The 26434-nt window shown below is 38.7% G+C and overlaps 2 protein-coding genes across 4 annotated transcripts; both read left to right on the top strand.

The window, feature by feature from the left end:
* Nucleotides 1–13819: 13819 nt before the first annotated feature.
* On the top strand, nt 13820–15886 carry LOC119980743 (zinc finger BED domain-containing protein RICESLEEPER 2-like). The gene has a single exon (XM_038823540.1). It carries the CDS (start codon nt 13820–13822, stop codon nt 15884–15886), a length of 2067 nt encoding a protein of 688 aa, XP_038679468.1.
* Nucleotides 15887–18649: 2763 nt separating this feature from the next.
* Nucleotides 18650–23037, top strand: LOC119981158 (BTB/POZ domain-containing protein At1g63850-like). Of its 3 annotated transcripts, XR_005464054.1 has the most exons (4): nt 18650–19861; nt 20202–21185; nt 22424–22567; nt 22713–23037. XR_005464054.1 is itself a non-coding variant. In XM_038824199.1 (3 exons), the coding sequence occupies exons 1-2, from the start codon at nt 18917–18919 to the stop codon at nt 21138–21140; spliced, it is 1884 nt and encodes a 627-aa protein (XP_038680127.1). In that variant the 5' UTR covers nt 18650–18916; the 3' UTR covers nt 21141–21185; nt 22424–22748. The 3 variants fall into 3 exon arrangements, 2 of the variants coding, with proteins under 2 accessions (XP_038680127.1, XP_038680126.1); XM_038824199.1 differs by having other exon boundaries at nt 22424–22748; XM_038824198.1 differs by lacking the exons at nt 22424–22567; nt 22713–23037 and having other exon boundaries at nt 20202–21460.
* The last annotated feature ends 3397 nt before the right edge of the window (nt 23038–26434 follow it).

The following is a 26434-nucleotide window of genomic DNA, read 5'->3' as shown; positions in this document are numbered from 1 at the left end:
GGAAACACAAGGAAACCAAACAACTCAAGAAACACTAGTTGAGGATAACGATCCAGTACCACATAATAGTGGGAGGATTATGGAATCCCAAATTGATTCTGTTCAGAGGAATGATCAGGATATGTTGGGGAATTAACCAGATCAGCGTGAAGATCCTGATACAAATCGAACATAATCATCACACCAAAATACTCCAAACGAACAAATAGGGCCTCGTTGTAGTGGGAGGGTAACTAGATTACCTAGTCAATATGCTCTATTGGGTGAAGTATATGAAATGATCCCAACTGAACAAGATACTGATCCCAGTAACTACAAAGAAGCTCTCCAAGATAAAGATGCAATATCTTGGAAGAAGGCTATGAAATCTGAGATGGAGTCCATGTACTCAAATCAGGTATGGGAACTTGTAGAACCATCGAATGGTGTAAAACCCATTGGTTGCAAGTGCATCTACAAGAGAAAGAAGGGGGTGGATGGGAAGGTTGAAACCTTCAAAGCTAGGCTTGTTGCGAAAGGGTACACTCTGAAAGAAGGAATCGATTATGAGGAAACCTTTTCGTCGATAGCCATGCTTAAATCTATCATGATACTTTTATCCATTACAGCATCTTATGATTATGAAATATGGCAAATGGATGTCAAGACAGCTTTCCTAAATGGAAGTCTTAACGAAAGCATTTATATGGTGCAACCAGATGGATTTGTAGCAAGAAACCAAGAGCACCTATTGTGCAAGCTTAAGAGATCCATTTATGGACTCAAACAGGCATCCAGATCTTGGAATATAAGATTCGACCAGACAATAAAATCCTATGGATTTGAGCAATATCCTGATGAACCTTGTGTCTATCGGAGGAGCAATGGAAGTGTGGTGGTATTCTTAGTACGTTATGTAGATGATATATTACTCATCGGAAACAATGTAGCTATATTATCTACTATTAAAGTCTGGTTGAGTAATCAATTTGAAATGAAAGATTTGGGAGAAGCCGGCCACATTCTTGGGATCAAACTACTAAGAGATCGAAAATAAAGAATGTTGTGCCTATCTCAAGGAGTCTACATTGACACCATCCTGGCAAGATTCGACATGAAAGATTCCAAGAAAAGATTTCTTCCTTACAGATATGGAGTCACTTTATCTTGAGATCAGTGTCCTAAGGATGTTGATGAGATAAAGAAAATGAGTCAAGTACCATATGCTTCGGCAGTGGGAAGCCTCATGTATGCCATGATGTGTACTAGACCAGACATATGTTATATGGTTGGTCTAGTTAGTAGATATCAGTCTAATCCAGGTATGGAACATTGGATTGCTGTAAAGCACATACTCAAGTACCCAAGGAGAACGAGAGATTATGTGCTAGTTTACAAGTCTGATGAGCTTATACCTACTTGGTATACAGATTTAGATTTTCAGTCAGACAAAGATTCCAGGAAATCAACTTCAGGGTATGTTTTCACATTGGGAGGTGGAGCCATTAGTTGGAGAAGTGTCAAGCAATCTTGTATTGCTGACTCCACTATGGAAGCTGAATATGTAGCAGCCTCTGAGGCAGCTTAAGAATCAGTGTGGCTCCGAAACATTCTTATAGACTTGAATGTGGTGCCTACAACTCTGTCACCTATTACACTTTACTATCACAATAGCGGAGCAGTTGCAAATTCGAAGGAACCAAGGGCTCATTCAACAGGAAAACATATTGAACGCATGTATCACTTGATACGAGAGATCGTACGAAGAGGTGACGTCGTAGTGACAAAGATAGCATCAAAGGATAACCTGGCGGATCCATTCACCATATGCTTACCTATAAAACCATTTGAGGGACACTTGGAGGGCCTGGCAATAAGATGTGTATCATCATGGCCTTGAGCAGAAGTGAGAGATTGATAGGAATAGTATGCTAAAGGCCATTATTTTATGTAATATTCAAACTCGATTTATTTATTTGAATAAAATATATTTAGCATTTAAAATGAGAAAAGACATATTGGAATCAATGTCTTTTATTCTATATGGTATATGAATTGGTGTGTAGAGTCTAAGCTTACACACGGAAGATCAATTCATAAGCTCCTATCGAATATAAGTAAGCAATCACAACTAAGAAGGAATTGGACAAACCGTCGGCTTGGCTGTGGTATAATATTTCAGTATACCTATCTTGGTTACGGAGAGTGACAAAGCTTGAACTTACTATACCAGTACACTTGGTGTGTATTGCGCAGGACTACGTGTGAGTCAATTTTCCCAGTCTGACTATATGAAAAATTGGACACTCACACAGACATTATAGAATTGTTCATATTCTTAATTTGTTAAAGATTATTGGTACATGTGCATTTAATATACGGGACTTTGATTTACTAAAGGGTGAGGTCTTTTCGTACAGGCCAACAAACACCAAGTAAGTTGGGCCACAACATTAAATGTACGATGGAAATAATCTGTTAATAAAATTCACGTCCAATGGATTGATGATACCCTCTTGAGAATGCTTATAGGATTTGAGATTGTGTCGAAACCCTGCAGGTGGATTTTAATTAATCCGACACATTCAAATAAGTTAAGAGGTAAGCTCAAGGAAATATCTAAAGATGTCAATTAAATATTATATGTCAATGGCATATTTAATTGACAGGTATCTGTAACTTAATGTGAGAAATTTTATGAACAAGTATAACCAAGGCTCAGATTTAATTTGAGATAAAAGGGGGAGTGCAATTATAATATTTTAGTGGAATATATTATAATTTATGAATTATAATTATGTCCATGGGTTTGGGATGATAATTAAATTCATAGGAAGCCCATGTTTTATTTTTCATAGTTGGTCCCCACCGTAGCCCAAAAGCTCAATACTAGAGATACAGGAAAACCAAAACGGACCTGAATTAGGAGAGGGAGAGGCTTAGGGGCCGGCCCATCTAGGGAGAAAACTCTAGATGTAGCCGACCCTATAAATACACATATAGTGTGTGTTTTGACGACAAAAGTTTTGAGACACCAGTTGGCCTCTCTACTCTCTAATCATTTCCACTAGTTTTGATTTGTGTTCTTCAGGTTCTTGGAGAAAAGAGACCACCCTCTCAATCCAAGTTTGGGAATTGGTGCATACGATGGAAGATCCGCAGGTTTGAGCTTAGTATCAAACTCGTTGACTCCATCCTTCGTTCCTGACTATTAGAGATCAAATCAGAGAGATCTCAAGGTATATAATCTAATTGCAATTAATTGATATATGGTTTATGCTATGGTGATTAGTATTTGATAAGAAATTTTTGAAACTTGTCTAGCTATCGTTTATGTCTATGAGGTCCTTATACGCTTCCGCAAGTTGCATGTTTCAAACACTTTATTATTCTATAAAATCAACTATTGCTAGCTCCTCTCGAGTTCAAGATTGACAGGAGAGAGGAAAACACAAAGAAGATAAAATCTCTTGAAATTATATGGCATGGGTCCAAGACTTTTGGTTCATCTCAGGTATCGTAATGCAACTCTACCATTTTTTTTTTGTTTATATCCTTTTTGTTGGAAATTGGGTTTTAAATATGGGCCGCCCATGAGGGCTTGACCCAACCCAACCCATATTAGGTTTGTTATTGAGCAGTTGTCTTGGAGACAACTGCTGGTAACCTACGTCAGTTACAAAAATGTAACTGACGTTGTTTTCTCTTTAAAAGAGAGAACTTAGTACAGAGAAAGTCAACTCTGTAAAATCTTCCATACCTTTTTGATTTTGTAGAACAAAAGGCTCACAAGCAAAGAAAGGTGTTCGTACTGTGGAATCATTCTTGGTTCTAGTAATCAAGTTACAAATCGATCCTCGTTTACTCGTACCGATCAGGAAATTAGTAAGTTTTCGATTTCTTCTTCAAATTTCTATACTTTTATTATGGTTTTTGTTTTGCATACAATTCACTTTCTGGTACTTACGCAGATTTTCACCATGCCTTTCCCGTTCACCATGGTCTCCCTAAATGGTTTCCATTTGTAAGTGAATGATGAGTTTATGACAGTCAAGTTTCTAATATCTATTATCTATCACTTAAACAATGTTTTTTCATTTCTCTACTATGTAGGTGGTAAAGTCATGTTTCATTTTCTGTGAAAATTTCAGTTTTCATTGATAAATTAGACATAATGTTGATGAAATTGTAGATTTTGGTGGGATGTGATGGAGTACATTCCATGGTGGCTTATTGATTGGGGCTTAGAGAGGTTGCCGATTCAAACAGATTTGCTGTTTGTGGAATAGCTGTGAACCATGAAGGGCATGGTCTGGAACAAAAAAGTCCAACAGTATCTAGATGAGGGAAAGAGAGGGTGGATTTGCTCCTCTCAAAGAGAATGAGCATTATTGGTTTTCCGCTTCTCAATCTCCGCATAATGACAAAGTAACTTTTGGTGATTTAAACCTGGAATTCATGAGGCATAATTAATAAGTGTTTTGCGAGATGATTGACAATGTTGGTTTTAGTTTCCAGGGGGAAAATGTTAGCAAAGTCAGAACTCAGAACTGATGCAAAATAAATTTTTGCAAGATATATTCGTAACATTCATATGCCTAAGCCCTTGCCCTTTTGACTCGGGGGATCAAATGCAGCCAGGGTTATAGAAGGCGACAAGAGATCACAGATAACAGAAATTCACATCCCTCTCTCGGTGGATGGAGAGAAAGAGGCGGGAGTGGGAGGAAGGGATCAAATGTTTGCTGGTGAAGGTTATGACTTGCTCCTGATTATGTGTTTTTGGTTTCCTTTATTTTTAGGAGGTAACCCATTTGTATTATTTAATTGGACTGTCCCCTACCTCAAATCCTCCCTGCTTGTAGTTGACCAGCAGATTCTTTCATTTCTCTTATCCAGCTTATAATTTACTATTTTTTTAACTCAATTGTGTTTTTTTAAAAAAATATTTTTATTGTTACTTTACTTTCTCTTTTTTTAGCTTTTATCTCAAGTGATCTTATTGAATTAAATAATATATTCGTAGGTTATTGGGATAAACAGCCAGTTTCGGACCAATTCTAAATGTGGTTGTGTAAAACTGTGTTACCTTCATTGAGCCTACGCGTTACATTATATAGTGATACAATCACCATTGAGTATAATACAAAGTTGATAAGAATATCACAATGATAAGGAAACTAAATCAATCTAACTAATGTAATTATAATCAAGAGATTCAGTTGACTTCTTGTATATGCGGATATCACGGAGAGATTACGGTATCCCTAAAGTTAAGCTCTATCATGCCCCCGCAAGCGCAAGGATCCAGGAAGGATACTCAGCTTGGAGCGAAGTACCTTGCGAGCAACTTGATCACGACAAAGTGAAAATCAATAGCGATGTGCTTCATCCGAGAGTGAAATATAGGATTGGAGCAAAGATACGTGGCCCCAAGATTATCACAGTATATGGTCGGGGGATACTTACATGGAAGACCAAGTTCAGCCAATAAATGAGTCACCCAATTTACCTCTGCCGTTGTGGAAGTAATAGCTCTATATTCGGCTTCGGTGGAGGATCGGGAGATTGTTGACTATTTCTTTGAACTCCAGCTAATGGGAGTGGAACCAAGGAAAACAACATACGCCGAAGTGGAGTGATAAGTGTCAGGATTTCTGGCCCAGTCAACATCAGCAAAAGCATGAAGTTGTAACGGGGAAGAAGCCGAGATAAAGAGCCCATAGTGAGAAGCATGAAGTTGTAACGTAAAACACGCTTGACAACAGTCCAATGGATAGCAGATGGACGGTGCATGTACTGTGCAAGTTTGTTCACAGCAAAGCTTACGTCCGGTCTAGTAAGAGAGAGATACTGAAGAGATCCAAGAACCTGGCGATACTCCGTGGGATCATGAGGTGGTGAGCCATCATGGAGTTTAAGAGATTCAGTTGATGACATGGGAGTGCTTGTTGCCTTTGCATCATGCTTATGAGCCTTGCCGAGAAGATCATTTATATATTTGCTTTGAGACAAATGGAGACCGGTGGTAGTGCGTGACGTTTCCACACCCAAGAAATAGTGTAAAGGACCAAGGTCTTTCAGAGAGAAGCGTTTGGAGAGTTGCACCGTAAATTGAGCAATATGCTTAGCACTGCTGCCCGTTAATATTATGTCATCCACGTATACCAGAAGATACATTATGGTGGAGACAGTGCGATGTATGAAGAGAGACGCATCACTCTTGGAGATGATAAAGCCACAAGTAAGAAGATAATTTTTAAGCTCAGTGTACCAAGCACGAGGAGCTTGACAAAGTCCATAGATAGCCCTGTTTAGGTGGCAGACATGCGTTGGAAGCTCGGGATTAGTGAAACCCGGAGGTTGCTGCATGAACACAGTGTCAGATAAGGTGCCCTGCAAGAAGGCATTATTCACGTCGAGTTGATTCAAAACCTAACCACGAGAGACTGTAATACTTAAAATAATCCGAATGGTGGTAGGTTTGACAACCGGACTAAATGTCTCTGTAAAGTCAATGCCGAGTCGTTGATGAAAGCCTTTGGCAATAAGGCGAGCCTTGTAGCGAGCAATGGAGCCATCAGGGTGTCTCTTAATCCTGTACACCCATTTGCAACCAACAATATTTTGTGTAGGGGAGAAGGGGACAAGTATCCAGGTGTTATTTTTTTGGAGTGCTGAGATCTCATCTTGTATGGCAGCATGCCATTGGGGTAGTTTGGTGGCTTGAGTAAAGGAGGTGGGCTCGGTGAGAAGGTCATTTGGAGATGCCGAAGATTGGGTGGTTAGGGAAAATGGTTTCTTTGGCTTATGGATGTTATTTTGGGGTCTGGTAATAATGCGGTTGGGAATGGCGTGGTGGTGGTGGTGCGATAGGAATGGATGAAGAGGAACTTACCCGTGAGGTGTCTGTAGAAGGACCATCCGAGGTGGACAAGAGCGGAGATGTATCTACATGAGTGGACCACGAGGAAAAGGGGAGGTCAGCAAGGGTTGAACTTGTTCGTGGTATGACTGGGGGGGAAACTGTAGTGAGGGTTGAAGTTGGTTATGGTATTGCGGAATTGGGAATTGGCTAGGAAAGTTGATGAGGTGACTCAACTAGGGAGGACTGGGACGGGTTGGATTGTGTGATTTGAGGAGGTGTAGAGGTATGGAAGGGAACGGAGTGTGGGGGATAAATATCATTGGTGAAGATAGTGTGGAGATCAGGTTGTGATTGGTGAAAGGAGGAGACATGTTGAAACGGAAAATGATCTTCAAAAAATACAACATGTCTAGAGATGAAGATTTTGTTGGTTTTGGGGTCAAGACATAAAAACGCATGGTTGGAGATAGAGAATCCAAGATAGACACATGGACGGGAGCGGGGTTGAAGTTTATGACTGTGCGTAAGGACGAAGCCAAGGATAACACAAGAAACCAAAAATACGTAGGGAAGTGTAGGTGGGTGTGTGGCCAAACAGTTTATGATATGGAGTGTCATGTTGGAGATTTGGTGTGGGTAGTCTATTGATGAGGTAAGTGGCAGTTTGGAATACAAAGTGCCATAAACGAGAAGGGTGATGCTTGATGGAGAAGTGTGAGACCGATCTCAACTATGTGGCGGTGTTTTCTTTCAGCAGATCCAACATGTTCAGGAGTATATGGAAGGGATGTGAGGTGTTGAATACCAAGTTTGGATAATAGAGATGATAGTGCCTGAAATTCACCACCACCACCGGTATATAGAGTTTGGATTGTAGTATGGAAATAATTGGAGATGAGACTATGGAATTTCTCAAAAATCGAGATAACATTAGATTTTTGTTTTAAGGAAAAGAACCACGTGTGTTTTGTAAAATAATCAACAAAAATAACGTAGTAGCGATATTGATAAGAGGATATAATAGGCGCAGGCCCCCATACATCAAAATAAATAAGTTGGAACGGTTTGTCACAAATTAAAGACGATTTTTTAAATGATAATTTATGAATTTTATTGCAAAGACATGAGTTGCATACATGAGAAGAACGAGAATCAGATGCAAAAATTTCATTGCTGGAGAGTAATTTTTGTTGGATAGGTTGTGAGGGATGACCAAGTCTTTGACGCCAGATTTTAGAGGTGACTGCGACGAAGGTTGAAGGAGATAATTGCTAGAGGAAGTTGATGACGGCCACTCATATAGAAGCAATAATCTAATAGTAGATGGTGTATGTATGTAAGCAATTCCTCTATTACGGTCCCACCCAAACATAAGGATCTGAGGCGTTTCAAGTTACCAATACCAAGTGGAAGATTCCTAAGCCTCTCGCATTGAAAGTAATAATCGGACAGAGTATACTCCCTTGAAAGTCTCACTGAACTAATGGAATTGGATTGAAAGTAATAATCGGACAGAGTATAAAACCTTGAAAATGCATCCCAAAAGCCCAAAGTAAGATTCCATGTACACATAGAAGCAATACAAAAAAAAATCGAAGAACCCATCAAGAATAAAGAATTAGATTACATACCCATAAGTTCAGACGAAGGAGAAGCTAATTTGCTTCGACGACGAAATCGCCATTTTTTTGTATTGCTTCTATGTGTACATGGAATCTTACTTTGGGCTTTTGGGATGCATTTTCAAGGTTTTATACTTTGTCCGATTATTACTTTCAATGCGTTTTAATTAGTTCAGTGAGACTTTCAATTGATGAGGGCAATTCCTCTATTGCGGTCCCACCCAAACATAAGGATCTGAGGCGTTTCCATTTACCAATACCAAGTGGAAGATTCCTAAACCCTAAATCCTAGGATGCCTCCGTACCAGATCCTTCACAAGAAAATGGTTAGGGAAAAATTCAACAGAGGTATTATTATGCTTGCAAAATTGAGATACAGATATGAGATTTTTTTTAATAGAAGGGGCACACAAAATATTGTTAAGTTGAAATGAATGAACGGAAGAATTAACAGTAGATGAGCCAATATGAGAGATAGGAATGCCATTACCATTGCCAACTATAACGTCTTCGTTTCCAAGATAATCTAAGTGCATGGAAAGATTCTGAAGATCCGATGTGATGTGGTGTGTAGCGCCGGAATCAAGGACCCAGTTATTATTGCTATGGACACTTGATTCACTATCAACAAAGTTTGCTTGTGCCCGAGAATTGTGTGAGAAGGGCAGAGGCTTTGAGCAACAGCACTTTGCACTATGACCAGCCTTGTCACATAGTTGGCAAGTGATACGAGGTGGTCCCTGATATGGATTGAAATTCCAAGTATGTGAGTTAAACTGTGAACTCAAGTTGGAACCTATACCTGAGGAGGAAGGAGGTCAGCCCTGAGTGAGGGGAGGCCGAGTTTGATTGGGACTGCCATAGTTGGAGGAGTGGCTGAGGTATTGTTAAAATGGCCAGAGTTGTCGCGGTTTGAGTGAGAGTATCCACCACGGTTGCCTCGGCCGCCTCAGCCTCAATAGTTGTTGCGTCGTTAAGTAAATTGCGCTATTATTGGTATATCATCCTCCTTAGGTTCTCCACGATTACGAATTAATTCCTCATCTAGAAGTTTGTTGTAGAGATCTTCAAAGGAAATAGGTGTGTCACGGACACGAATAGCTGCAGTTAAGTCCTTGTATTCATCTGCTAGACCGTTGAGTGCGTGACCCAAAATCTCAGTGTCACTCATTGTGTGCCCAATGAGAGCAAGGTCATCGACTAGACCTTTGATCTTTGTCATATAGACAGTGACAGTTTTGCCGTGCTTTTTTGTGTTCATGAGAGTGGACAAAAGGGTAAGCATACGAGTGTTGGACCGGTTTGCAAAGGTAGTTTCAAGTTTGGTCCAGACTTCAGCAGCAGTTGAGTAATTGTTAATAGTAGGACCAACAGTATTATGCACGGTTGCTTGGATGACAAGGAGTATCAACCGATCTTGACGACGCCAGAGTGAGATTTCATGGTCGGTTTGGGTTGGACATGGTAGATTTCCATCAACGTATCCAAGGAGGTCATAACCGAATAGAAGGTTACGCATTTGAGATTTCTAGGAGGCGTAGTTTCCGCCATGTTTGGCTAGTTTGGAAGGAATTTGAGAGAGATAAGTGGGCTAGTTATCGAAGGAGAAGAAGTGTGAATTTGTGGGAGAGACGTAAGAGCTGGAAGTGTGGTGAGGTCACCGGTGATTGGGGAGGTAAATTCAGGTGAGGAAGAGGTGTCAAGGGTAGTAGTAGGAGGTGTAGACATAACTATTTAGTTGAGAAGAAGAGCAGGTTGTTGTTTGCGGATAGATGAAAGAGGAAGAAGAAGGGTAGCTAAATGTAAGAGAGAATTAGGGTTGGCAAGGAATCGAATCTGCTCGTTGACGGACGGGCTTCGATACCATAAAGAAGTTGTGTAAAACTATGTTACCTTCATTGAGTCTACACGTTACATTATATAGTGATACAATCACCATTGAGTATAATACAAAGTTGGTAAGAATATCACAGTGATAAGGAAACTAAATCAATCTAACTAATGTAATTACAATCAAGAGATTCAGTTGACTTCTTGTATATGCGGAGATCGCGAAGAGATTACGGTATCCCTAAAGTTAAGCTCTATCAGCTACCAACTGAATGTAGTTGCATGTCAATGTTAGGAATGAACTTGATGAGCCATTACTTATCACATGTTATGTCATTATGATCTATAGAATTATGGTAACCAAGAAGCAACAATGACATTATTGGTTGATGTTGATGCAGGAATGGCATTCAACTCAGAAAGAGTTCTTGGATCGAGTTTTAGGAACCAAATGCCCAATTACTGCTGATTGGGATTGGACTTATGAGGTCAAAGTGAAATATCAGATAGAGAGTTTCTTCTACTTCTCCACTCTAAGTTTACAGAGAGCTGCTAGTGGCATTCTCATTATCTTTGTCTCAATAATGAGATGAATCAGTGGCAGTACGCCTTGGTTTTGACGATTGCGTTCATGGAAACAATAGAGATGTTATTTTATGGTGGATATGGGATAATTATTGTAAACAATAGAGATGTTATTCCGCTACCATTTAATGTGCCTGATGGAGATATCACTATTGTCAGTACGGACGCGTATACTGGGAGTCGTAAGGTTAGTTTAAGTCCTGCTAGGGTTTATTTGTTTAAACGATACAGGCTGGTTGGTTAGACAGTAATGACAATTTTTTTTAGAAATATGAACGAAGGTAAGATATTGAATATGGAAAGGACTTTGGCGTTCCAGCTAACATTCTCATTAACGTGATAGATTGGTATCATTAAGTAATGTGAACGCTAACTAATTAAAAGTATCTACCAATAGCTATATCAGGCTTCCTCACTCTTAAAGTGTGTTGGGATTGAGGGATTTGAGGGGAAGGGAAGAGGAAGGAAGAGAATGAAAGGGAAATTACATTTCCCTCTCGCATGTTTGGATAGATAAAAAAAGAAAGAAAAGAAAAGTAGTTTAATTTACTAGTTTATCCTTATTTTTTATGTTTAAGTGTTCTATCCAAGGGTAAAATAGGTTTTTAACTTATAAATAACTTAAATAGTCATCCCTTCCCTCCAAATGACTCCATTTTGGGAGGAAAGAATTTTTGACAAAAATTTAATAAAATCTTCCTCTCAAATCCCACCCCGTAATTTTTTCTAAACTATCCAAACAAGGGAATTGGATTGAGGGATTTGGAGGGAAGGGAAGAGAAGATAAGGGAAAGTGAGTTTCCTTCTAATTCCTTTGTTTAGATAGTTCATAAAAAATTAAGGGGAGGGATTTGAGAGAATTTGGGAGGAAGATTTCATTAAATTTTTATCAAAATTTTTTCCTCTCAAAATGAAGTCATTTGGAGGGAAGGGTTGACTATTTAGGTTATTTATAAGTTAAAATTTATTTTACCCCTTGTACATAACACTTTAACATAAAAATAAGGATAAATTAATAAATTAAACTAATTTTCTTCCCCTTCTTTTTATATATATCCAAACATGGGAGATGTAAAGTATTATTCCTTCCCTTTATCTTCCCTTTCCTTCCCTTCTCCCCAAATTCCTCAATCCAAACACACTCTTAGTATGATTAGAATTAAAATAATAAATAATTTAATTATACTAGTAGTAAAATATGTCATACTAATATATTATAAAAAAATTGAAAAACACATGGCGTAAAGTATCCGACTTTGCAAATGATTTTGAGAGACGTCCTTGCTATTCCAGTTTACACAATGGCATTTGAATATGCTAGTATTGGGGGAAGGATGGTCAATTCACATAGAAGTAGACTCCATAAAGATAATTTGAAAGCATTAATGTATTTACAGAGTTAATTACAAAATAAAACAGAAGGTAACAAGATAAGTTTTTCAATTATTCTTTATGCATTATTTCCTTTTAATTTACTTAACTTACCTTTTGCAAACAAAAGGCACAAAAATCAATCACAGGTGAATTTGTATTTTGAGCATTGAGAATGATTTGGCTGAAGAAGAGCAGCGCTAGACCACATGCAGCCCAGCGTAGGGCTGCTCAATTGAAACCAGAACCCGGACCGAAACCGGAAATCGGACCGGTCGGGCCGGTTTGGATCCGGTTTTGACTTTTTCTGGTCAAACGGTTATTATAACCGAGAATAACCGTCTTAGACCGGTCCGGTCAGTGGTTTCATATATTTGAAACCATGAATAACCGGACCGGACCGGTTATATACACATATATAATATTTAATTATATATAATATATATAAAATATATTTTAATATTTTATTTGTTATGGATGATATTAAGCTGAATGGTAGACAGCTAGATATCCATTCATCCACTATTAAAATTAAAATATTAAACTTAAAAACATAAATGTATAAACTAAACTAAATTACTAAAAGTCTAAATTAAAATTTTAAAATACTAAACTGCAGCAAATCAAGAGAGAGTTTGAGTCTTTGAGAAAACCTAAAAATATTATCTAAAGCACGGTCGGCACTCACCACTCGGCACTCACCAGTCCAGCCGCATCGCCACCACGAGGGACGTCGTCTTCGACTCTCCTGTTTTGTTACTCCATGTTTCGCCAGTCTCGCTAAGGAAGGACATCGCATGTCCCGCCGCATCTCCTGTTCGGTTTCCAACTTTCCATATCTTGCGAACAGGTATTGTTCTTCATTTTTTGTTTAACACGGTTATGAGTTGATCTGTTCAGTGTTGACTACTTCACTTCACTTCACTCACTCTCTTTTGATCTATTTAATTTCGATCTCTCTTGATAATTTTGAATTTTTTATTTAGGGATTCACTCTGTTCAGTATTATGTTACTCTGTTAGTGTTGCTAATTTAGTAATTTGTTTGATCTATGTTTAGTTCTCTTGTTTGTTACTCTTGTTTGATCTCTTTTGGAATGCATTGTTGAACCATTGGTGGTCCTGGTCCTTCTGGATAGTGGACACTTAGTTATCTGTTTCTATTAGTTGGTTGATGAGTGCTGGACTTTGACTTGAATTGGTCCGATCTGGAGAGGTCTAATAGACTAATAGTATATTATTATATGCTTGCACTTCTTTTGTGATTTTGCATTTGCTTATTGTTTAAGAGCTCATATCCTTCCTTCATTTGTAGATTAACCATTAAACTAATTGGAGTAGCCTGCCTGATGGTGTTAAACTAGTTAGCTTGATAATTCCTTTTTGCATTAGATGAAAGAACGAAGAAAATTGTTCTTGCCTTTTCGCATCTCACTATCGTAGTTTGCTTTCATCTTATTCACTATGATGGAATGATTGTTATTGAATAGTTTCTTGAAATATTAATTATTGAAATAATTTCAATCTTTTATGCAGTGTTTGACATACTATTTTTTATGAAGACTATGGAAGAGGGTAGTTCCCAAACTCCATCCACTTCAACACCTCCAAGTGTATCTGAGAGTGGTATTGCAGCTGTAGGGACAACAGAACCAGAGGATACATCAACTGAGAAAGAAGTTGAAGCTGCAGGGACACTCCCCCCACGTCCTGGTAAGAAAAAATCAATTGTATGGGATCATTTTGAGACAATGGTGGTAAAAGGGAAGGGGAAAAGGGCAGTTTGCAATCACTGTAAGCATGATTATGCATGTAACACAACAGTCAATGGGACTTCTACCTTGAGGACCCATTTGCTTCATTATTGTCCTAATTCTCCAATTAAAGAGGACAAGAGCCAAAAAACCCTTTCATTTGAGGGCAAAGGTAACCTAGTTGCACATTCATTTAGCAAGGAGAGGAGTACTCTAGCATGTGTGGAGATGGTTATAATTGATGAGCTCCCATTTAGGTTTGTGGAAGGGATAGGGTTTAAACGATTTATGAAAGAGGTCCAACCTAGATTTGATCCACCATCTCGTTCAACTGTTGCTAGGAAAGTTTGGAGTGTTTATCTAGATCGTAAGGCTACCTTTAAAAGTATCATCTCTAGCAACAACCAAAGAGTCTCTCTTACTACTGACACATGGACTTCCATTCAAAATGTCAACTATATGGCTCTAACAGCCCATTTCATTGATGATGATTGGAAGTTGCATAAAAGAATTCTGAACTTTTGTCAAATTACCAACCACAAAGGTGATGCCATAGGGAGACTTATTGAGAGGTGTTTGAGTGATTGGGGTATTGAAAGAGTGTTCACCATTACGGTTGACAATGCATCGGCTAATGACGGTGCTATTAGGTATGTTGCTAGACAATTGAGGCATTGGAAAACTTTGCTATTTGAAGGGAATCTTTTACACATGAGATGTTGTGCACATATCATTAATCTAATTGTTTCAGATGGGTTGAGTGAAATGCATAGCTCAATTAAGAGTATTCGCAAGGCTTGTAAGTATACAAGATCCTCTCCATCTTGGTTGGAAAAGTTTCGACAATGTTTAGTGTTGGAGAAGATTGATAGCAAAGGTCTTATGCCTTTAGAATGCAAAACTAGATGGAATTCCATTTATCTTATGTTAGAGGCGGCGTTGAAGGTGCAAAGGGCATTTGAGAGATTGGAGGAGGAGACCACTGATTATGTGCGTTATTTTGATAGTAATGATGATGATGATGATGATGAGAATCAGCAGAGTAAAAGAAGAAGGGTTGATGATGTAAGGAGGAAACTCATGCCTCCCAGTGCCTCAGATTGGTCTTATGCTAGGGTTTTTGTCAAGTTCTTAAAAAAATTCTATGATGCAACTTTGAAACTTAGTTCCTACAAAACGGTGACAGCTAATGTGCCTTTCCGTGAGATTTATATGATGGCTGATGCATTGAAAAAGGCAATGAGAAGTGATGATGAATTCTTAAAGAAGGTTGCAACTTCAATGAAAACAAAGTTTGACAAGTATTGGGGTAATATCAAAGATGTCAATCAAGTTGTGGTTCTTGCAGTGGTCCTTGATCCTCGTTACAAAATGGATCTAGTCCAATGGGGATTTGAATTCTTGGAAGATGAACCTACAATGATTGAAGGGTTGGTGTTTAGAGTGAAAACTCTCTTATTCAACATGTATGAAGATTATAAAAAGGATACTCCGGGAGTTGCTCAATGGAGTATGGATGCTACTAATGAGAATGAGGGGGATGTAAATGAAGAGGAGGGAGATGCAAATTTGGAGATGTTTATGAGAAGAAGAAAAGAGAGAGATGGGGTTCAAATTAGAAATGAAGTTGATAAGTATTTATTGGAGGCGGCCGAGAATCCTAAAAATCTTGCATTTAATTTGTTGGATTGGTGGAAAGAAAACCAATTAAGGTATCCAATTCTATCCAAGATTGTTAGGGATATATTTGCTGCTCCGATGTCAAGTGTGCCTTCAGAATCTGCATTTAGTGCTGGGAAGCGAGTTGTCAATCCTTTTCGGGCTTGTTTGAGTCCCAAAACAGTGGAGGCACTCATTTGTTGCAATGATTGGATTTGATGCGAACCTTTCGACTTTTACAAGGAACCAACTGAAGATTCGATTGAATTATATGAATGGTGCGAACAAATAGAAAAAGGTTTGTTCTAAATTGCTAATATCTACTAATTCTATTGTTCTATTAATTATTATCATATAATGTTCTACTTAATCTCCAATTTCTAATGTTCTACTGTAGAAATGGAAGCATTGCAAATTTCTGCAAGTAAAGAACCTACTAAAACTGCCCTTGCAAGTTCAAAGTGAGCCAGTGAGGTATCATAGTATCATTCTATAATTTTACATACTGGAAGTTCTTTAATTTCATATTTGTAAATTACTGTCTACTGATACTTACAGCTTATTGCCCACTGCAGCACTACGTCACTGCCCAATTGCTGCCCACTACAGTACTACTGCCTACTTGCTGGCAGCTGCTACCTACTATTGTTTACTACTTTACTTGTTTGATTTTGAACCTTTTTGTTTTGGAATTTGGATGACTGTATTCACTGTAATATTATACACTTTGTTTGATACTTGAGTGTTTTGATACTTTGATACTTGGTGGATAGTTGGATGACTGTAATTGATAAATTGTGTTTGTGTTTTTAGTTCACTTTGAATATTGGAAGTTGGAACAAATATTAGTTATTATAGCTTTGATAGTTTGATTGATACACATGGATTTGTCATTTGTTTTTGCACTTACAGAATACAGATTGCATATTTTATTGGAAACCATAACCGGACCGAAACCGGACCGGTTAAGCGGTTAACCGTAGTTACTGGATTTAATGGTTTTGGTCTGGTTTTGGTTTCGGAAAATACAAATCCGTAAATTCCGGATTGGTGATGGTTTCACCTGCATGGTCCGGTTAATCGGACCGTGCACAGCCCTAGCCCAGCGTGTCACATTGGGCCACGAGACCCAACGCACAGTGCTGGACTTGTGTCCAACACTATAGGCCTTGGCCTAGCACTGGGCGCAATCCCATGGCCATGCGCCAAGGGTAGCCCAATCCCTCTTGGGTATGAGCACACCCTCTCGGACCTGTACGTATCCTGATTGATTCTTAAGTCCTTTGTGATACATAATCTTTCCTTGAGATTCTCAGCAGTCAGCATAGCCAAGTGACTCTTGATGTTTTTGTTGATCTTCCTTTAATAAGATGAGAGACTAAAGTGAGACTACCAAGGGGACTCTACAAGACATACATGTCTAAGCTTCTGGAACATTATTATTTACTGTTAAGCCCTATGACTAGGAGTAATGTTTTTTATCATTGTTCATCTAACACCACTTTAACTATGGATGAACTCTTACAAATGCTCGATTCTTACATTGAGACTTTCTATTAGAAACCTATCCTTGACATGTGAGATGTGTATTAAATAAATCCTCCATGCCTTATTTGATAGTTGGAGTGAGAGTTTGTGTACTATCAAATACTCCAAAGTCGATATTTCTCATGAACTCTTGATTCCCGTCCATCTATCCACTAAGCATACTAAATTGACTCGTCAATCAATTTAAATATCAACATTTGATCCATAAAGATCACTATGCATAGTTTCAGGATAGATTAATTTGAACTTCTCAGATGGGTGCTTACACTTTCGTGATCGAAAATACATGAATGACCATATTGTAGGTGTGATCCCACACCCTAGTGGCATACGTCCAATTCATTGAGCATATCGACAATAGTGCGTGTCTCACTCAATACTGATGAATCAAAATGCACATGCTATGATTGCAGGAGTATTGACCTATCAGGGTTAAGAGATATCATACTCTCAGTTATAGGATGAACAACTCATTGATAGTACTTTTCTAGTTGTCCATTGCTATGTAAGTCCGTCAATGCATGACCTCACATACACTAGTACACCAAACTGAGAATCATCTCTAGTGATCAAGACAAACCATTCCCCTATTTGGAGATGTCAATGCATTACATCCTATATGAACAAAGTGATGGAGTGTGCGATGCGAACTAAAGGAAATTCACAATTGTAACTAGGGCTCAGCATCTGACTGGGCAGGCCCGGCCTGGCTTTTCAAGACCAGGCTCGACCCAGGCCCAAGCCCAGTATTGATCATTGGGACGGCTCGGGATGGGCTTGATTGGGGAAATGCAATCCAGGCCCATCAAGGTCGGGCCTTCTACTTTTGGGCTCAGGCTTGACTTTTTTTTTGAAATACATATTACAATTGAATAATTGTACTAAAATTTTATTACAATTGAATAATATTAAACTATATTTCATAGTGGGTGAAAATTGTATTATAGATATATTATATATACATCCCAACTAGATTGAAATAGATTTTCGTATAAGAACCATAAAAATGTAAAGGATTTTGACATTCGTTAAATATCCGAGCCATTGTGTTCCCTACTTACAGCATCATAATTTCTCTGTCCAAGCAAGAAAGGTATACTAACAATTACTATGGACAGTTTTGGTGATTAGCATGTGATAAAAATTCACTTGAGAAGAATGAAAGAGCATTCAAACAAAAATTGTCCAGCTAATGAAGCACAAATGAGGGTTAGTACCCACTACTAGTCCTATAACATGGCATGGGCCCACTAATACCACTTTATGCTCCATCTGATGCCAGTAACAACAAACTATATACATATATATACCGTGTAATGTATGCACTTTAACAGTTTAAAACTAAAAAAAATACAACTGGCAGTCTGGCACAATACAATCCTGACAATTGAAGCAATGAACAACAAAAAGACATGATAAATTAGTATAAATAAAACAATCTGGGTCCTTGTTGTCGTGGGGTTGCTTTCTCATTGTTCTTAATTAATCTTATCAGACAAGAATTTCAATCTCCTCCTCCAAGAAGACCTCCATGCCGTGTCTGTTTCAGAGTTTATGTTGTTTCCGTGACTCCTCTCTCTATCTTTTCCTTCCCCATCTCTGTCTCGTTAAACCGCCCAGCCCACGCTCTTGTTTTTGTTTTGTTTTGTTTTCACAATGCTGCCTTGAACACTAAACGACAAATAAAAACCCACACATATCATGGCAACCACCACCACTACTCGCCTTGAACTCCAACCCAAGAAGCCTAAACGCCGCACATGCCGTGAAACCACCATCTCCTCCTCTGTATCTGCTATCAACGATACTGACCCGCGGTTCACCGGGTCCTTGCCCCGTAACCCAAGCCGGAATCTTGACACACCTACCGTTGTCTCCTCAGACAATTACTGGTGTTGTCCGGCTTCTAAACCCCTACATTCAGCGAACACGAGTTCAAAAGAACTCGATTCCCCGTCTACAGTGAAGATCCGATTCTCTCCTGGCAGTCTATCACCGGCAATGGACTTCACCGGCACCACCACCTCCACCACTATGACGTTCAGTAATGGACATCACTCTCCAAATGATTCTTCATCGTTCCCTTCGAGCTTCTCGAAGTTCAACTCTGCACTCACTGCGGGTCTCCTAAACCCGATGTCCCCTCCGCCTCCGTCCGACAAAATGGCCCGATCCAGCCCGACCCTTTTCGAAATGATGGCAAGCGAGCCCGATGTACAGCCCAGAACACACCAGATCCCCACAACCAACCCCTCTCGACCGCCTCTGCCACAACAAATTTCAGCTCAGGACAAGCAGATATTGATAATGCAGCGAATAACGGATCTATTGGTGAGTAGGAGTCCCGGGAATCAGTTCAACGATGCGAGCTCCAGTGATGTTAAATTGATTCTGAGTTCTAAAGATGGAATCAGTGTTTCCATAAATGTGCACAGGCAGATCTTGCTGGTGCATAGCAGGTTCTTCGCCATGAAGTTTTCGGATCGGTGGGCCAAACAACAGAGAGGGTCGTTGCCATACGTTGTTGAGATTGCGGATTGCGATGATGTGGAGGTTTACATGGAGACTTTGAGGTTGATGTACTGCAGGGATCTGAGGAAGAAGCTTATGAAAGAAGATGTTTCTAGAGTTCTTGGTATTTTGAAAGTGAGTGTAAATGCTCTGCGTTTTGCTTGCGCTAGCTATTGATGACTGAGAATAGAATGAATGCATTTCAAATAATTCATTGAATCTAGAGGTTTAAACTCTATTATATGTTAATGAAATCATAAAATCGACAACATTATTCGTTTTTTCCAAAATAGTTTTTTGGCTGTTTGTTGTTACCTTTGGAACCTAATAGGATTTTTGTTGAATATTTCCTGTCAATTTGGTGAGGGATTGTTGAAACTTGGAACTTGGACAAGGAATTTAGTTTAATTTTAGGGCTTTTAAATTTTGGGAAATTCAACTGGTACTGAATTGGTTAGTATTCTGGTGTCTGTAGGTTTCAGCCGCTATTGGATTTGATGCTGGGGTATTATCTTGTCTGGAATTCCTTGAAGCTGCACCATGGACCGAGGATGAAGAAGAGAAGGTGGCTTCACTGTTATTGGAGCTGAGGCTTGAAGGAGTTGGGGCAGGAGAGGTCTTAAAGAGAGTTTCTGTTGATGTAAGCAATGGAGGTGAAGAGGGTAGTGACAACGAAGGAGTTCTTCTCAAACTTTTGCATGTAGTACTTGAAGGCAAAGATGAGAAGGCCCGGCGTGAGATGAAAGGACTAGTGTCAAAACTGCTTCATGAGAATTCTTCTCAGACTGATCTCCGCAAGGAGCCCTTGTACTCAGCTTGTGATGGGTGCTTGAAATTGCTTCACCACAACTTCCTTGGGGCAGCAAGAGGGAATTTGGAGGATGTTGGTCAGATTGCACGGCAGGCTGATAATTTGCATTGGATTTTGGATATATTGATTGATAGGGAGATAGCTGAGGATTTTCTGAATAAATGGGCTTCTCAGTCTGAGTTGTCTGATGCACATTCAAAAGTTCCAGCTATTCATCGATATGAGGTTAGCAGAGTTACAGCAAGGTTATTTGTTGGTATTGGAAAGGGGCAGATGTTGGCTTCCAAGGACGTGAGGTGCTTGTTTCTACAGACCTGGCTGGTGCCATTTTATGATGATTTTGGGTGGATGAGGAGGGCATGCAAAGGTCTTGATCGGCACTTGATTGAGGATGGTCTTAGCAGCACAATTCTCACCTTGCCTCTTGCTTGGCAGCAGGATATTTTGCTTGCTTGGTTTAATCGGTTTTTAAATTCTGGTGAAGATTGTCCAAATATACAAAAAGGATTTGAAATCTGGTGGAGGAGAGCTTTCTGGAGACGTAATGGTGAGCAGGAACGGACACGGCCTTTACGAATAATGACTGCGACCATTGAGAACTGATAATGCACTAGATTCCACGACGCCAGATATGATGGTGCTTGATTGGTTAGTCTATCATTTCATGATCTCTCAGGCCTCAACTTGAGAACTATGGTTCTTTTCTATCTTCTTCCTTTCTAAACCAAGATTGAAAAATTCTGCGTGGTTTGTCAAAATGCTGTGAGGGGAGTCAAAGTGTCGGGAAGGTGGTTCATTTGTTTGGTATACTAAAGATATTGCCAGGTTTAGCCTGGAAAAAGATAGATCCCCTTGAAAAACTTCTATACATTTTGTTGAAGAGAAGCCTCCAATCGATATACCAATTTAGCTTTGATGATGAAGTAAATGCTTTTCTGTATATGTTAAAATTTCTTTTCTTATTATCTATGCCCATCCTTCCAAACTATCCCTCACTAATGGTAAGAAAAATTAATGTGTCCAAAGCTGGTGAGATTTATTATAGGGGTAAGTATTAGAAAAACCCATCTACTTTGCAAAACAGTTCAGCTGAACCCTCTTATTTTTTTTAGGTCATTCAAGCCTTCGTATTTTGAAGAATGGGCTAACCGTTAAAATCATCCCATGTGTCAAATTTTTTTCATGTGGCTTTTTGAAGAGGGTAGTGATACTCATACATAACTTTAGTATCCATAGAGATACATAATGAGATGGCTTGCCATGTAAGATGCTGACTGGACAATTTCAAAGTTTTCAAAATTTGAAAAACAAATCCCTAAAAGCAAGCTACCCGGCTCAACCTCTCAAAAATTGAAAAATAGATCCCTAACCTCACCCCATATTTCTCCCTAAATGTCGAACAAAGCTCTAGATGCCGGACAACGGAGATCATCTTTCGGCAACTATTTTTGACAATGAATCGTGGCGTCGTCGCACATACCTCTCGTCTTTAACGGTAAGATTGAGCAGAGAGGCGGTAGCAACGCAACCTCCGTAGCAACAATCAGTCGTAGCCATTGATGAGAGGAGGTTTTTGTTGATTTTTGTGGAGTTTTGTTCGTTTCGTCACTATGGTGGCACTATTTCTTGATTTTTCAGAAATGAAACTAGATGCCGATTTCATTCCAATGGTATCCGTTGCTTGTTTTGTTGGGTTGGTTAGAGTGCTTTAATCAGACTTGACCGAGTAGATCATGTTGGGTAGAAATGTTTCATAGTAGAACTTTACAACCACTTAGATTTTGTCTTGATAATATGTTTCTTGGGATTTTATTTTATCTGTTAAAGCATGTGCGACATTTTGTTGATTCATTTCTCTCTTTTGTGGCTGTTTTGATTGTGTTTAGGATTTAGGGAAATAAATTCTTGGTGGATTTCGGAAAATAAGAGTGACAATACAAAACTTCAGGGGAAGAAATTTGGTTTCGATAAGGGAATTCTACAAAAAGGATGGCAAGGAATTTCCTTATATTGATGGACAAAGGAAAAAGGTAATTACACTGTTATGGGTATGCACACGATTAAATACACTGTCAGTGTGTAATGTAGTTAAGATTTTGGTCTAAATTCATTTTTGATACATGGTCATTTTGATTTATAATGTAATAAGATTTTGTAGTGCAAATTTGTTTGAAGGTCTTGGTTAAATTGACTGGCCAAGAAAATGGTAAACACACCGACAAAATCATACCAAATTTCTCTCAAAATCGACAATCCCGACTTCGACAGAGATACTATTCCGGCGATTGTCCTCTATCACATATGGCAATGGCTTCGATTGTATTTAGTTCTTCGGCACCATTCCATGTTTTTGTTAGTATTTACAAGGTTTTAAATGTGATTCTGATCCTATGTTAGAGCTTCTCTTCTCTGTTATTGTGTTTAGATCTTCAAGTAAACGCAATGTTATTAGGTTTTCGACATAGATTTGGGTTACACTATCATTTGGCTTTCTACATGTAAGAAGATCTGCAATTCTAAGTTGTTTTAAGGTAAATACACTGGTAGTTTGTGCAATGTAATTAGTTTTTGAACATTGATGTTTGTTACACTGTCGTTTGGATTTATACAGTGTACTAGTATTTGCACTGTGAAGTTCTTTTAATGTGTAGATTATTTCGAATGACTTGTTTCAAATTTTGGGTATACACAATGTTAAATACACTGTCTGTTGCACAATGTAAGTGGATTTGGTATCAATTTTTGGTTGAACACACATGTAAATACACTGGAAGTATGAACAATGTAATTTTGTTGTTTAAAGGCTGATCTATACTTTTTATCACCAGAAATACTTGTAATTCAATACCGATGGGTTTAACCCACTCGCAGGTGTACGTGTCGAAAGACAATAAATGGTGAATGGGGTCGAAACCACGAAGACTGTATTAATTACCAACTATAACTACTAACAATAGTGTAAAATAAATCTCAAATACTTCAAATATCAACTAACAATAAAATTGAACTAAATATCAATGGATGAAAACTAGCTTGGATTTGGCATGTCAACTACCTCCACCTGTGCACACAGATTAATACGCAATCACACAATTGAAAAGTTTAACAATGTCAATTGAAAGGATTTGGTCCAGCTGCAGTCAATTAGATTTCCCTAAACAACAATCTTGACTTTGGTCCAGTTGCAAGATCTTTTTTTATCAAATGAGTCTTGGTTGGTCTATCTTAAGAGTTTCCTAAGACAAGCATAGGCACCAGAAAATCGACAATTGCACAATCTAAGATAATAGTCTATTACCCAATCAATTATGTCCTATGTTCCCAAAACTTGGATCTTACACAAGTTCTTGTTACTTCGTCAAACACCGGGTCATGGTCAACCGAATATGTTCAACTAACAATTCCTAAAATTATGATGTTGATAGGCATGCATAACAATAGGAAATAAACAATCAATCCAGAGAACAAAGAATTAAACTTAGTCTAAATGTCAATCAAATCTGTGCATAAGGTTTATGGTAGAAGATTTATCAAACCCTAGCTAGAAAAGAGTTTAGCTACACATAATCATAATTAAAACCATATAAATACTCATTAACAATGTTCAAATCAATGGAAGAATTGAAATTTGCCGAAGGGTTGGACTGCCAAGCTTGATGTGCCTCCTCTCCTCCTCCTTCTTGCGGTCACTCTCTGTCCAATATTAGGTTTCTGTTTTTCTTCAATAATAGCAGCGTCCTCTCTCCAGTACATAAGTCCCTTTATATAGCTTTAAAATCCTAAGATGGCCCAGCTATATTTGCCACATCAACAACTTAAACGTGCTGATTGATTCCCGTGTTCTACGGCCGCAACAGGTTGCAAAACAGGTTACAAATTTTGTCCAATGCCAGCTTTACTCTCCAACAATACCTGTTCATAAAAATAGCAATATGGACAGTATTTTACACTAAACAACATAGAAAATAATAACTTAACCCCAGAAAAATAGGTGTATTTTACACTTAACAAAATCCTCCAAACTTCAACCTTGCTTGTCCTCAAGCAAGTAATCAAGAAAAATTTTAAACCATTTAAGCATCATTTGAAAAACTTCAATAAAAAATTAGCATTACAAGTACTTTCTCGTTATTTCAATGTAACATTGACGTCCGCTAGAGAATTGCACAACCTAAAATCTGCTTACAACTACTCCAGTTTACACACTTATTTTCACACACCCTCACAAAGGTACACACATAATATATAAAAGAAAATTTTCACTCAAGTGTATAAGGGTAGTGTTTACTATCTTATGAACACATAACCTGCAGCCATATGTTTGCATGTCCACTAATCTTACTTCATACTATAATTCCTCATTCAATGAATCAGAATAATTTTATTGGGAGCAAGAAAATTGGCTAAGGAAGGCTCAAAAATATGCACAAGATCAGTATAAATTGGATTCCAACCAACGTCATCATAATCCAATCACAATTAAGTTCAATGCAACAAGGATAAGCTGCAAGGAATAACATAAGCTAGATAAAGGTACGGTTCAAACAAAACATGTGATGATCATGCCATATATCACAAAGTCTCAAAAATAGGCATCCATCATAAGACTAATCCTAACTCCATCTAACCGAACCAACATAATACAATAACAAGAGCTTCCACTCCTCCAAAATAACAAGTCAGAGTATCGCTAAACCTAGTCAGAACATCAACATATCAACCAAATAAAATCAGGGTAAGGTCCAGTCATGAATCAGATCAAACATCTCCCTCTGTCGAGCCTCCTTCATCTCATGCATATGCGTTCCAATACTCATCTGAAGTGACTCAACAGTTGACTCAAGATGTTCAAGCCGGGTTACCACCTGCCCCTGTAAAATTCCAACCTGCTCAACCTCAACACCCAAATCAACCACTCTCTCCTCAACAGCTTCCAACCTCTCTTCCAAACTACCACGACCGGCACCATCATTCCCTTCTGTAGTGTTATGAACCCGAGATTCCTCAACTGTACCAAAAGTTTTCTTTGCTGCCTAATGAGCTGCACCTCACTTCTCTCAAACCAGAGTCTGTTAAGCGGTGCCTTCCTTCTCTCCTACACATCACCCAGCTCCTTTTCCACATTTTCAGCAAGACATAAAGTCGTAATCAACACCCCAAATGGCAGCATCTGATCAGGTTTGTTGTCCAACCTTACCTTAACAATGTGATCATAAATAGTACTGGCCATACAAAAATCCATATCACAGATTATTACATACATCAAATAGCAAGATTTTGCATTGACAGTGGAGAGATGAGTCACATGTACCACATTTCTAGTCACAATCTGGGATAACAATCTATAAGGCTGTATTAAATCAACATATAAATAACATTCTTATTCGGCTCATCACTAACATTCCCAGTCAGAGTTTCCACCACAATTCTCCAATCAGGCCACACAGTACTAGCATTTGAAGTTCCAAAATCTCTAAATTTAAAACTAGGTTTCTTCAGCGGTTCGGGTAAGCTCAATACAGATGAAACCCTTCTTGGGTTGAAAAAGAATTGCTTACCACGAACATATGCTACACAATGGTTATCTTTGATTGTCAAATTTGCATAAAATTCACATACCAATTGTCGAATAGCCAAACCTGGAACATTGGTGATGCCGAGCCATCCCCTCTCCTTCAACTTGTAGTACTAGTTAACTCGCTGGAAGTGTTCTACCACTATATGGCGTTCCACATGCAAAGCCCTGTTTGACCACACTTCCTCACACTCAGTCTGAATTTCAGGGGATATGAATCGGTCAAAACCTTCTTCTTCTTCAGCTGGGATATCCGAACTCCTAACCGCCTTTCCCTTCTTTTTGCTTGCTAACTCCTTTTTCCTCTTTGCACTCCTAGTAG

This window comes from Tripterygium wilfordii, chromosome 16, assembly GCF_013401445.1.
Source record: "Tripterygium wilfordii isolate XIE 37 chromosome 16, ASM1340144v1, whole genome shotgun sequence".
In the NCBI taxonomy this organism is placed as follows: domain Eukaryota; kingdom Viridiplantae; phylum Streptophyta; class Magnoliopsida; order Celastrales; family Celastraceae; genus Tripterygium; species Tripterygium wilfordii.
Note: the sequence above shows the minus strand (reverse complement) of the source record. Positions and strands in the feature narration are given on the sequence as shown.